The sequence below is a fragment of the Hippocampus guttulatus genome, chromosome 4 (assembly GCF_054856545.1).
Source record: "Hippocampus guttulatus isolate MCC_2025c chromosome 4, RoL_Hgut_1.0, whole genome shotgun sequence".
In the NCBI taxonomy this organism is placed as follows: Eukaryota; Metazoa; Chordata; class Actinopteri; order Syngnathiformes; family Syngnathidae; genus Hippocampus; species Hippocampus guttulatus.
In genome coordinates, this window is record NC_141264.1 from 10,360,150 (window position 1) to 10,374,308 (window position 14,159).

At 40.8% G+C, this 14,159-nt stretch overlaps 1 protein-coding gene across 4 annotated transcripts; it reads left to right on the forward strand.

Moving 5' to 3' along the window:
• Positions 1 to 2,120: 2,120 nt before the first annotated feature.
• On the forward strand, positions 2,121 to 13,191 carry nap1l4a (nucleosome assembly protein 1-like 4a). 4 transcript variants are annotated; one of them, XM_086109124.1, is made up of 15 exons: positions 2,121 to 2,197; positions 3,028 to 3,063; positions 3,181 to 3,253; positions 5,384 to 5,528; positions 5,944 to 6,030; positions 6,979 to 7,113; positions 7,198 to 7,269; positions 7,348 to 7,487; positions 8,355 to 8,500; positions 9,608 to 9,630; positions 9,726 to 9,839; positions 9,928 to 9,957; positions 10,304 to 10,372; positions 11,546 to 11,569; positions 11,900 to 13,191. In XM_086109124.1, the coding sequence occupies exons 2-14, from the start codon at positions 3,048 to 3,050 to the stop codon at positions 11,549 to 11,551; spliced, it is 1,056 nt and encodes a 351-aa protein (XP_085965250.1). In that variant the 5' UTR covers positions 2,121 to 2,197; positions 3,028 to 3,047; the 3' UTR covers positions 11,552 to 11,569; positions 11,900 to 13,191. The 4 variants fall into 4 exon arrangements, with proteins under 4 accessions (XP_085965250.1, XP_085965248.1, XP_085965251.1 ...); XM_086109122.1 differs by lacking the exon at positions 11,546 to 11,569; XM_086109125.1 differs by lacking the exon at positions 9,928 to 9,957.
• Positions 13,192 to 14,159: the final 968 nt, after the last annotated feature.

The following is a 14,159-nucleotide window of genomic DNA, read 5'->3' on the forward strand; positions in this document are numbered from 1 at the left end:
CGCCCCCAGGGGGGCGCGTTTGACCTCGGGGAACATGCTTTTTTATAAAAAAAATTTTTACTGTCCTAAAATAACTTGCAGTTGCACCTCCACTACGTTAAGGGGCAGTGGCGCTCTCATTGGCAGAGTTTGCGCAGGGAGCATTCTCAGGGAGGAAATATGACGAAGCTACGTGGAGCTTGGCTTCAATGTGCCTGCAGTGGCAGACGAGGGAAGATTGATGTGCTTACTTTGTCTAAAAGATTTGGTAGCGGACAGCATGAATCCAAATAAATTAAGGCGTCACTTAAAGACATTACATGTACCCCCCAATCACGCTGAAAACCTGCTTGAGTTTTTTTCAGCAAAACGTGCCGAATATTGCCAACAATCATGCCGCTTTGTGACTGCTACTTCAGTAAACTAAAATACAGATCCCGGCTACACATTGAGCAGGAGCCGAGAGTTGCTGTGTCCTGCTCCAAACCTCGCTTCGAAAAGCTATGCATTGCAAAACGTGCTCATTGTAGCCATTAATCCAGATGTCACCATTGATTAAAAAAAAAAAAAAAAGCACAAATTCTTTTATATATTTTTGTTTTGCTGGTTAAAGTTTTTTTTATGTATATTGTGCTCCTGAGATAATGTTGGTGATTAGTTTGAATACATTATTAGTTATTGAGTTTATGTCATTTTATTTTTCAGTATCGTATGGTTTGACATGGTCAGTCAAAAAATATTTATTGTTAAATTAAGGATTTGGCGGCCCGGTAGTCCAGTGGTTAGCACGTCGACTTCACAGTGCAGAGGTACCGGGTTCAATTCCAGCTCTGGCCTCCCTATGTGGAGTTTGCATGTTCTCCCCGGGCCTGCGTGGGTTTTCTCCGGGTACTCCGGTTTCCTCCCACATTCCAAAAACATGCATGGCAGGCTGATTGATCACTCTAAATTGTCCCGAGGTGTGAGTGAGGGTGTGCATGGTTGTTCGTCTCTGTGTGCCCTGCGATTGGCTGGCTACCAATTCAGGGTGTCCCCCGCCTACTGCCCGAAGACAGCTGGGATAGGCTCCAGCACCCCCGCGACCCTAGTGAGGATGAACCGGTTCGGAAGATGAATGAATGAATGAATGAAATTAAGGATTTAATGTTATTTTTGAATTTCAGATACACTTTAAATCGTTTCTGTTCCAGTTACTAACGCTATTCTTTGTTGTAAGTTGATCCATAAAGTTGGTCCATATTTCTTTTTTTTATTCTCTTATACGATAATAAGGATACAGTCTTATGCAAAGGTGTACTTATAACAATTTTATAGACAAATGATACTATTTATAGCTGTGCGGGGGGGGGGGGCGAGATGTTTTCCTCTTCCTTGGGGGGGCATGACAGAAAATAACTGAGAACCACTGACGTGTTGCAACATGATTTGCACCGTGTAAATCAGTGCAACACAGCAAAAACTAATTTGCTGCGTGAGGATATGCAGTTAGAACGTTATTTGGTGAAATGAATTAAATGCTTTGAAGATAAGATATTCCTTTAGTTTTACAAATAAGAGAAATTCTTAAGAAAGTTTGCTGGAGGTCAAAATGTGTTGTGATGAACCAGAGCAATGTATTTATTTATGAACTGAACAACAATTTAATGCAATCTGGAGAAGGCTTTTGTTGTTTTCTTTCGCTTTGAATGTTTTGAGGTCATAAGTGGGACAATCGGGATGGAATAAAGCTGACATCCCACCTTCCTCTAATGCAGCATTTGTGTCGAGCCAATTAACGATCTTCATTTATTAATTTAATGTTATTCCGCTTATTGTTAAATTAGGTACGTAATAAATAGCATAACAGCCCATCAAAAAATTACATTTTCTTAATGAAGAATATTTATTTAGGTTTTGGAAACAGAAGAAAATTAATGATTCGCTTCGATGAAAGATTAATTACATTACGTCATGAAAGTGTGTGTCAATGTCATATTTTAGGGTGCCAGGGCCGTTCTGCTTGACATGTTTATTAATAGGCAAGAAAACAGTAACTGTATAAGAGCAACCGTCCATTTTCCTTCCGCTTATCCGTGGTCACCAAAGCAATATTAATTATTATATTGAGTCGGTAGAGGGCAGTAGTACATCGGTGAAATATCAGTTGCGTCACACAACCGAAGAAGAATACAAGACGCGTGAGGAGGACTGTCTGCCACTTGATCGCCCAACGTCATAGGTAAAAAGATCCGTTTAATCGATGCTCAGGAATTGTGACAAGCGATTGGTGCAGTACTGCGAGCTAGCACACTCCCACTGCCTTAAAGTTACTTTTTGTCCACTTTTAGCAAGTGCAATGCTAGCGATAGCCAGCAATTACTAGCGTGCCAGTGTTGCTAGCGAGGAGCTAACACTTAGCTGTATGAAACGGTCTGTTTATCTTGTAAAGACAAGGGCAACGTCACGTTAAGAAGTTACGATTTTACTGTTAATGGTTCTTCTGGATTTTTAGTAATTGCACAATGACTGTTACACAATAGTTGTTTCTACTCTGTCAGCTAAGTGACTAGTCACAACACGTTGCCTCGTACTTTGTTACTCGTTAGCTAGCTCTTGAGCTCCTGTCAAAACGTGTGCTGCAGCCCAATTGTTGTTATTCAGAAGTGTTTGTCAAGAAGCCAAACTTAGACAGTCAGAAATCGTCCACCTTTTCTGTGTTTGTTTAATTCCACCATGCAACTGTCAATCGGCTACGAGAGCGCCTTGACTCGCGAGCAGACGCTAACTTTATTGGTCGTAGGCTAGTCCAGCTGCCAGCCGCGTTCCAGTGCGTCATCGGCCCACGCATGCTCGCCACTCTGATCCCGTCACAACTGGGCTCTTTGTAAATACGTATGCTGCTTTGTAATTATATGTTGTTTCCTTTGTGGCACAAGCTGGAATCAGCGGCGTAAGGGGATGTCTTCACACTGCCGATTTCTGATGTTACACTTGAGTAATCCCGTGCGGAAAGTAAAACGCAGTCACTCTCGCTACCCGTGTTAGATTGACCCTTTTTTTAAATCCTAGGAAGGAGCAGCAACTCTGTAATGGAGGTCAATAAAGGTAAATGCAACGTTTTCATTGTTCACCCCGGTGAAACATTACTCAGTCGAAGGCTGTACACTCTTGAACAAGTTTGACCTCATGAATATGGTTTCTCTATCGTGCAACTTTGAACAGGTAAAGGGGAGCCGGGATTGCAGAATCCTGCCAGGCAGATTGACAAACCTGTTCACTTGCATGCGGTGGAAAGGTTGGTTGAGTTGCATAATAGGTTGCATGAAACACCAAAATTACACAAAGATGCGTGCTGAAGTCATGCTTTTGTTTCCCTATCATACTATGCAATCAGCGTGGTACAATACTGTAAGGGGATCCGACTGTACATAAAAAGCAGTGCTACCTGTGGTAGTAATAATGAGAAATCAATCAACTTTTATTGCAGACTCATTAGAAAGCACATGCACTACGCAATAAACATTAAAACAAATGAAAAGGCAGTCTCACGTCCACAAAGGTGACTGACTAGTATCTCACTGCACTGAAACCAGGAAACGATGGAATTTAATAGACATTGGATTCCTCAACAAGGCATGAAACATACTAACCTTGCACAACAAAACAGTTTCCTTGCACTACACCACCTTAGCTTTGTCAGCAAATCTGTACATGTCATCATCGGCAATCTTAAACTTATGCTTGCTAGACGTTTTAAACTTTATCTACATGGGAGCAGTATACAGAGAAGTACAATAACTTTTACAGAGATGTATCTTGAATACTAGTGAGAATTCCTTAACCATCATGTTAGCTTGTGAATTTAACATGTGCTGCTATCTATACACATGGTCATAATTTTCAGACATTTAATCTGGATGACATGTCCCAGATACTTTACCCTTTCATGCACCCTGTAACCTAATAACATGATAAACTGTCCTCTGTCATAACTGCTGTCCCTGAAAGGGTTAATTTCACATACAGATATGACATGCCCTTACAGGTAAAATGATGGGAAGTTGATCTATGTCCCCTTTTGCTTTGTAAGTCATAACTCTTTTTAGCATGGTATTTCACATCAAATTGGACATCGTACTCTGCTATATTTACTATCAGCCGGGCTTTAAAGTGCGACCATTATGCTCACAAATGTGCCCTTTTTTCCTCATTATGTGCTTGTAAAAGTTTCAGCCGATCACACAGCGCGGGTGCGTGTTTTAATCCTTCTACCAGTACATACAGCAGTGGCGCTCCAATTCTATGTCCACTGTCAAACTACATGCAGAAGGTGGAATGCGTGTCAGGTTAAATCCTTCCAGTATTAAAAAATAAGTTTTATATATATATATATATATATATATATCAATGTCTAGCTGTTTAATTTAACTAGCTTAATTTGCTTTCTAAAGAATGGGTTTCTATTCAGCTCGCTCCCATTTATAAAGAAAAGTATCAGTAGTGTGAATTTTAAAAAATCATGTTGAGCGTTTAAGAAGAAAAACCTTTACTTGTCTCACAATGGAGAAATTGGCAATTTACACCAGCACAAATTATGAAAAGGAGAAAGTAGAAAAACAAAACAAGTATTTGCATGCACAAAAAAAAAACAAATGCACTGTCCACAGTACAGAGTGAAATATAAATATAGACATATTTATGCATATGCAAAGTGGCTGTGCTATTTAAAATGGGTGAGTGGGGGGTGAGTACAGGTTTTCATTGTGTTTATTCTACAGCCATTAGAAATGTTTAAAAAAAATTGTGACCACATTCAAATTAGAATCATTGTACTTTTTTGCTGACTTACACGGTAATACAAATAAGACACATTTGAAGTTGTTTAGCTGTCAGATATTATTTCACTGCTTTTTACTGATGTTTTAAGGTTTTAGCATGGTATCTTTTTTTTGTCTTCTTTTAAGGTTATAGAAATTAATTGACCTGTTTTGTCAAGTCACTAGTTGTTGCAAAGTTGTACCAGTAAAATATTTTGTGCATATATCTTCAGTCGCTATCAAACTTCGCTATCAAACATCATACGAAACTACAGTATGCCAATTGAGATGACTATACATCAGCAACTATGGTCATCCTATACCACCCCTAAAAAAGGGTGCGACCAAATCTGTGCTGCTCCGGCCGACTGAAAAAGTTGGTCGCACTAGTGCAAAAGTTAGTGTAGAGATCCGATTGGTTGAAATCCAGCATTTGCCAGGACCAAAAATTGCCAGATCTTCGGCAAGATAAGATGGGTGTCACCAATCATACATCCTGTTTGACAGCCACATAACATTTTGTTGTTGTTGGCATTTTGATGATTTGGGGATGACAAATTCACAACCGTGCCTCCTCAAACCGCATCTTGCTTTTCCTTCGACCACAGCATGCTGCCTAAAGCGGTGAAGAGGCGAGTGCATGCTTTGAAAAGGCTTCAGGTGCAGTGTGGCAACATCGAAGCCAAGTTTTATGAGGAGGTCCATGAACTGGAGAGGAAGTATGCTGCCCTCTATCGGCCATTTTATGACAAGGTATCTTCACGCTTTTGTGACGGAACGCCTTTTCACCAGACTCACATTGCAGATGCAAACATGATTTTCTTAAGTGGCACTCGATGTATCTCTGGTCCTACCTGGAATCAGTTAGATCACATCCTTGGTGCTACATTGGATACTTGTATGACGAGTAGCTGACTGTTGTCTTGTCAGTCAAGGCTATTTCCAGAGCTAGTGACAAGAACGAAGCAATTCCCAGTTGCTCTGATGATTGACAGTTAAAATTGGCTTGCACCTGTGCGTGCGCCACTTTGCCTCTCTAAAGGGGTTTTGATTACAATGTGCATGTGTATTTCAGTCTCAGTTATCCATGTCTGTTTGCATTCGGTCTGTTTGACCCGAGTAGTCAATAATAGTTGTTGTTGGTTCTGATTTTGTGTGTGTGTGACAGCGAAGAGATGTTATCACAGGCACAGTGGAACCCACAGATGCTGAGTGTGAGTGGAACAGTGACAAGGATGAGGAGGAGGAGCTGTCTGTAAGTAGAGCTTTCAGCCTATGGCAGTTTTAAATCTTCGAAGAAGACAAAATACCCCCACCCCCAATCCACAATGCATGAGTTTCCAAGTGTCTTTAAAAAGAAGTCTGACAAGCCTCCATCAAAATACAGATAGGATTAAAAATGCCAGTACACTTAAATATACACATTATTGAAAGTATGCTATTTTTGGGGTTTCTGCCTCATGCAAGTGTGCAGAGTGTGACTTTTCCTTCCAAAAGATGACTGGGCTTCAGTCAACTTAATGTTGACAGCTTAGCATTTGTTGCTGCATTGGGAAACTCTATTGACTGTCACCCTGCAAAAAGTAATGACCTACAAATCTAGCAACTGCAACACTCCCTCCAGAGCAGGAGATGTTCACGCCTGCAAATAAATGGCAGCAACGCAACGCTGGATACTTCCAGGTTACACACGCTAGAAAAGTGGACTTGTGAATAGGAATGCGTTTTGGCTATTTTGTACCATGTTTAAAACTGTCTTGACAACAGTGTCCTGTCCCTGCGATGTCAACACTTTGCTTGCTTCTAGTGCATGTTAGGACTAGGCAGAATCATCGCATAAAGTGTGGATAATTTTTGACCTCCCCTCGTAGTTTGTGGTCCAAAGAATATCTACAATGGGAAGTCAAGCTACTGTACAGCCACGTAAACATTCACTAAGCATCTCCTTCTGCATTATTCTGATCAATGAAATTGTTTAATTTTCCCCATGGCTAAGGAAATGAAATCAAGTCAAATACCCTTCTTTGGTCATTGGTCAAATCAATAGGACTCATGTGCGAGTTAAGTCCCTCTTGGTTGTTCATTGAAAAAAAAACAGACTTGCAAAATCGAGCCTCTATGTTGTGATTTATTTATGATTTTGTCCCTCACTGTTTCAAAATAAGATTTTTGATTGTTACCATTCTTGGTCCTCTTGCTGCAGGAGCAGATAAAGAAAAAAATAGCTATTGACCCTGCTAAGAAGGAAGAGGCCACACCAATGGAAGACCCAAAAGGCATCCCGGACTTCTGGCTCACCATATTCAGAAACGCAGACATGCTCACTGATATGATCCAAGTACACGGAACTCTTCTTAACTTGTTGGCCAGTATCTCGCAACACTTGTCTTAACCTTATTTTTCACTGTTTGCCTTCTGCTAGGAACATGACGAGCCCATTCTCAAGCACCTGAAAGATATCCAAGTGACGTTTTCTGAACCAGGACATCCCATGGTCAGTATTGAGACGTTAAATGAAAAGGTCAATCCCAAATATGACAGCAAGACTTCTTATCTTGTTTTGCTCTTCCAGAGTTTCACACTGGAGTTCCACTTTGAGCCCAACGGCTACTTTAACAATGCTGTCCTCACTAAAGTCTACAAGATGAAGTCTGAGCCTGATTCTTCAGAGCCTTTCTCGTTTGAGGGACCAGAGATCGTCGACTGTGGCGGGTGAGGCTGTGCACTTGGCAGGCTCTTTGGATTGTCACTTGGACTCTATAAACCCATTTTCATTTTGGAAACAAAGATGACATAATCTGGATGTTGCGCGTATTGTTAAAGCAGAAAGAATTGCGAGGTTTGTTAACATGCACGCAATCAGACTAACTAAAGTGTAGTGAAAATTACTTTTAAAAAAAACAATGTCGTCATAGAAAGCAACTTTCCAGTCATATAGGTTTACAGAGTGGGAGGAAGATTTCACAATGTTTCACATGAGATATTTTGGCTGTCTCCTACTGATCTATGAGAATAGTTACAACAAAATAGAGTGATCTAACATTTCAATTAACAGTGGAGTCATTCAGCTTCAACAGATATTTTGATTTTGCAATAAACTGGATGCCACTCTGGGTTGTTTTTTTTGGGCCGATTAGATTGTTTCATTTTGAATCCCAATTTTTTGTATAAATAGTACTTGACCATAACATGTTGTTCAATGTAATTAAAGTTAAAAGAAAAATAAAAACCCTCCTTATCATGACACTTTCATTTGTAGAATAGTTTCAAGTGAGCTTTGTTTAAATTGCAGTGTTCTGCAAAATTTCAAAGTGCAAAATACAGTAGTAAATCTCTAACCGTGTCATTGCAAGCTGAAGTGTTACCTTAGTTGAGGCACGCTTTCCTATAAGAGGCACGCTTTCCAATAAGGCTGTAATTTAGTTGACCAGGTAGTCATACAATTGTGGGCTGTTATGTATCTGTAAGAAAAAAAGTAATCGCTTTATGGCACAAGCTGTATTCTACAGACAAAAAGAGAAACAATTGTCGGGTGCGAAACAATTTTACCGATAAATGATGTTTTCATTCTTCCCATAGCTGTGTGATAGATTGGCACAAGGGGAAGGATGTGACCGTGAAAACGATCAAGAAAAAGCAGAAGCACAAAGGTCGTGGCACCGTCCGCACCGTCACCAAACAGGTTTCCAACCCCTCGTTTTTCAACTTTTTCAACCCTGTCAAAGGTGAGTGCACAGAATTCATTTACCACGTGGTTTTATAGTACTCAAAATTATGTTATACACTACTTCTCATTTATTAACTCCACAAATTTGGCAGCTTGGTTCTATCTTTACTTGCACATCTTTGAGCAGGACTCCTTTAAGGGGAGAGGAGTTAACATGTTACATGTCCACATTTGCCAAGAAGTAACTCAGTGCGTTAAGCTAAACTCAACACCAGAGGTCGCCACACTTAACTTTGACCGTATTGGAACCAGGCCACTACTGGGTAGATGTTGAAACGCTGTCAGCTGTGTGGTAGTTCCCAAACTGGTGCAACTGCTTATTTCCTGTAATCACCATCAATTTAAGCAGCAACCAACATGCTAGCTGCCCCAACCTGCGTGCGTAATTTCTATATGTAGTCAGGCCAAGGGCCAGGCCACATCAAACTAATAGTCATATTTCCACATAATGAGCTGTTATACTGTGTCAGTGGGGATTCACAGTTTCAGATTGTTCTCCATTTGTACATCAGACATGTTTGGGCAAGTTGTGTGGCTCTTCAGAGGCTGACCTGACATCTGATTGGTTAACCCCGTGTTTGTCTTCATGCTATCAAATTGTGATTGGAGAATATGAATCGTGCTTTCTTCTCTGCTCATGAGAAGGGCATGGGCTTCCTCGGACTATTTATCTGTTGCACCGCACGAGTTGCAAGGCTTACCTTACTCCAATTTAGTGCTGGAGTTTTGCTCTTTCCCTTGTAATTTTGTCACCCCCAGCATTAAGAGATAATTTTCTTTTCCCCCCTGGGCAGAATGTCTTGGAGATGAATTAACATGGCAACATGATAAAATGAGGCACCTGACGAATATTTTTTTTTTCTGTAAAAAAGGGAACGCACACTGCTGTTTGTGGAAGCTGTGCACATCAGTGGGGATACACTTTGAACTATGGAAGTTGTTCGAGAAAAATGGTTTCATCAAATTGATTTGAAATTTGACGTCATTCTTATGCATCAGTTGGAAGTTGCATGTATCCACGCTAGTAATTGCATTTGGAATCCACTATGACTTCTTTGCTGGCCGTTATAAAAAGATGATTCAGACTGTTTATTTTCTTCCCCAGCTCCACCAGACGGTGGTGAAATGGTGAGTTGAGGTCACAATTCCCTGAGCAGTGACATGAAGTGCACTATTTGGTTTGAACTGTTTTTGTTCTATATTTCCCCCCGCTCCCCACCTAGGACGAAGACTCAGAGCTAGCTTTTGACTTTGAGATTGGTCATTTCTTCCGTGAGAGAATAATTCCCCGAGCTGTGTTGTATTTCACTGGAGAGGCAATGGAAGATGACGACAGCGTAAGTAAAGATGTGATGTTTGGTGCAATTAACATGATCTGATGTGTCGTGATTTTTTGTTTGTTTGTTTGTTTTGTATTTAATGCAGTTTGATGAGGAACTAGAGGAAAGCGATGAGGTTTGTCATTTTTCTCACTGGACATATTCACTGCACAATTCTGAGATGTGATTGAAAGAGCTATTTACGAATATTGCAAATTTATTTCTCCATTGTGAGACCAATAAAGGTCTTATCTTACAATGAACTAATACAAATGTAGCTTTTATGAAGATAAAATCATCTCATGATTGACACTTTGAAATCTTGATTGCGATTTTCAAACCACAGTTCCCACAGCTACACTGGTTTATTAGAAATGACACTGATGCAGTGTAGTTTTATGCCACTGAGGAAAGTTCTTAAAACATCTTCCCTAAATATGCAGTTTTGAGTACATTATCTTAACCTTCGTTATGTGAATCAGGAGCAAGATGAGGAGGAGGAGGAGGACGACGACGATGATGACGACGACGAGGGAGACTTTGATCCAAGGGTCTGTATGAATCCATACATTATACGGTCATTTACATGTTTTAATGTCAGTACGGAGTGTTCTGTTTATGACAGTTACGATCTTACTTGAATTTTTAGTAGTCTGTCACAAGCATACTGAGGCACCAGTAGTCATAACTACAATATACAGTATATGTATGGAAAAAGACATTTCTAGGCCGTTGACAACCGGTGAAGTGCAGCGGTAATATGAGTTGCCTTCTTCACTAATCACTCAAAGTAATTAACACGTGATTAACAGAGAACAGGAACATAGCACACGTTGGGTTGAGCCCTGGGTGCACACTTGCTAAATGCCATGTTTTTTAAAAAATATATATTTTGCTAGATCACTGGAAAGAACGTGCAGAAAAGCAAATTTTCAAATTCAGCCAGACTTGAGTGTGTGTGTGTGTGTGTGTGTGTGTGTGTGTGTGTGTGTGTGTGTGTGTGTGTGTGTGTGTGTGTGTGTGTGTGTGTGTGTGTGTGTGTGTGTGTGTGTGTGTGTGTGTGTGTGTGTGTGTGTGTGTGTGTGTGTGTGTGTGTACACGTACACCCTACTTGAGACACTCGTGCTATCTCAGAACAAATTCTTAATGTCATGCTAACTGAATAGCCACCCCATTTTCCAAATAATCCTACTGTAATTCCCGCAGTACAGAGCGCACCTAATTAAAAGCTACAATAACTAAATTTAGCCATAAAAACAAAACGTGTACATACATTCACCGCTTCGGACTGATAGCTGTGTTTTTTCACGAGTACCACGCAAACAAAAATATATATCTTATGCGTAAAAAAATGAAAGAATAATTTTTGGACCAGTGAGGTGAAATCACCTGTTAAATCCCTGCACAATGGTTGGGAATCACTGGCCTCAACTTCTGATTGTTCTTCTAAGCATCTTGCGTTTCTCTTAAGCCAAGAGTTTGAGGTAATTGATGTTTCTCTTGTTTACGGAGCGTTTTGTCTTGCCGTGCATAGTTGTGAAGGGGCATCATATACATGAACGAAATTAGCCAGCATTGTCATCGATTCATTTCTCTCTGAAGTACTCTGGCCCCTTTAATTGCCGAGCTTTTGCCTCATTTCTGAGGTGTCAGTCTCCTTGATGCTGAAAGTGTCGGTGTGATTGTGGAACATGTGCATGACAGTGTCTCTCCTCCCACCACAGGCCTAATCAATCATGCATTTCTAGGTAAGGAAGAGCTTAAGGATGGCCGCCCTCCCCATTCTGCGTTCTCCATCCATTCTAAATTGCCTGTATGGATCCTCAGACCTTTGCGCTCACTTCTTTTGGCTTCTGTTTTCCTGTAATCAAGGGTTGTTTCGGTGATAACTCGCATCCTGCTGCTCCTCTTCTTTTTTTCTCTGTTTTCTGTCAGGCTGCGCCCCAACCCCCGTGCCGCACAATCCAGGTTCTAATCGGTCGCATTTCCTTTTAGCTGCTTCTCGCTGTCAGCCAGTGGCTCCCTTGAAGCCAAACCGCGGTTGCTGCTTGTCTGAGTTTAATGTTTGTGTCATACAGAAAGAAGTGCCCGCCCAGCCTGCTGAATGCAAGCAGCAGTAACTGCAGTGAGCAATGCACAAGGAGACCTGCCATCCTTCAATTTAGCCAATCAGCAAGTTCTCATCTTGTTGCCTGCCCCTCTTGTCCTCCTATGAACGGTCATCCCAACGCAATAGATACCCACCAAACTGAATTTTTGTTTTGTGCATGACTTTGTTTTTATTTAGGCCCCCCGCCCGCTGCCCATGCCACTCTTCTTTGTTTGGCTTCTTTCTCACTTCAAACGGAGGTGTCCTGGTAATTGCCATCTTTTGGTAAGATGGACTTGAGTACATTATTGTCAAGAATCTCATGAGGAAAAATGGAATGTAAAAGACACCCAAAATTAAATTTTCATGGATCTGTTACTCAGGGGTTTTGTTTTGTTTTGTTTTTAACATCGTGAAAGTTGTTAATTCACCTCGGCACCGCTGAGCAAAGTTGACTTTGGCTGGGCTTTGTTGTTGTACAATATATAACTAATTTAGTTTAGTTTTCATACTTGTGCTTGTCATTTAATTATTTATCCTGGTTTCAGGCAGCAGTATGGTGATGCATTTCAGGAAGCCGCATTGTGGAGGGTTAATTCTTATTTTAAAAATTAAATAAAATAACTGCCATGTTCCAAGTTTGAACATTTAAACGTTATGGGATGGTGTTTAATGCGATCCCGCAGTCAGATGCCAATTTTTAACAAAGCATTTCACATAACGTGAGCACTTGAATGGACGCCACTATCACCGCCCTCCGAAAGTAAAGCGCTTTATGCTTCCACTCAAGATCAGTCCAGTCAGTATCACAGCACAAGGGCAGATGGAAGCGAACTCTAACCTTTCAAAAATGTTGACAGTATGCAGGTTGTTTGGATGTTTTCTGCTCCCCAAACAAGCCAAATTGAATGTTATCTTCATGTATTGTTTCCCCACTTCCACATTGTAATCACCATTTAAAGTTGCTCAACTATTTGTTGTATATGGGATTCTTTTTGAATAATTTGCTGAAAACAGCGTTGCCAATGTATTTTGCGCTGCCCTTCCGATTGAATTTGTTTGGTTTGGATCCCCCTGTTGGGAGGTCATCAGAAGCGGTCAACCAATCGCTCTTTTGTCTCGATTGTATTGAGCTGGTTGCTTGCATCTGAGTCGTGGTTGTCCTACTCAAATGTATCTCACAGGGTCCTGTGCTAACAAATGGCCTTAACTTATCTTGCTTTATTCTCTTCAATTTGTACAGAGTTAAGATATTCTATTAAAGTTGTGCACCAATGAGAAGTGTGTGTCTGTGAATGTCTTTAGATCATGCGGTTTAGCTACTCAGGTCAAATTCAAAGTGAAATCTGCTCATGTGTGTTAGATAACATCAGGGCGCCAACCTTTTTGAAACCTAGCTACGTCTTGGTTACTGGTCAGTGATAAGGTGCACCAGTTTGATAGACGCTATGAAAATTTGGATCACATGAACCTTCTGTTAATGCTATTTGTGAAGATGCCGGTCATGTTATATCTCAATAGTTTGGAAACAAAAAAATTGAAAATGCAACACTTCTGTAAAAATCTGCCGTAGTTGACATTTTCAAGTGATTTCTTATACGATATTCAGTGAAAATCGTGTGCCCTCACTGGTGAGCTAATTTCCGGCTACGCGTGATCCTTGGGAGCTACCTATCTGTTGCCGGAGGTCACCATGTTGTGACCCCTGGACTACAAAGATGGGAAATTGCCGGATGATCCTAAAAATACGACACTCTTAAGCCAATTCTGGACCAAGTTAATTGGTTAAGTTAAGTTAATTTGACCTTATTTCACCACTACCGAGTGCCCGTTCTTCCATTCTTTTGCACCAAACTCATCAGCCCGCCTTTTATCTCATGCACTGGGAGCATAGTCATGGAAGCATGCAATCGTCCAAAATGTCTTGATACTATGATTTAGGGCAGGGGTGGGCAAACCTTTTGGCTTGGGGGCCGCATTGACTTTTAAAATTTGACAGAAGGGCCAGGTCAGCACGAGCCATGGTACATTAAAAAAAAAACTGCATTTGTTGACAGTCCATATCAAACATCAACAGAACAAAAGCATGAAAGTACGGTATTAATATACTTTTTTAAAATGACAAAAGTGTTGTTGATGACCTATTTTAGCCTGTGCATCGCTGCAGATGGGTTGTGATCAGACCAGTAGAAGTAGAGCGATACAGAGGTACTAGGTGGTCGAAAAGATTGCCCCGCCCCCCCCCCCCC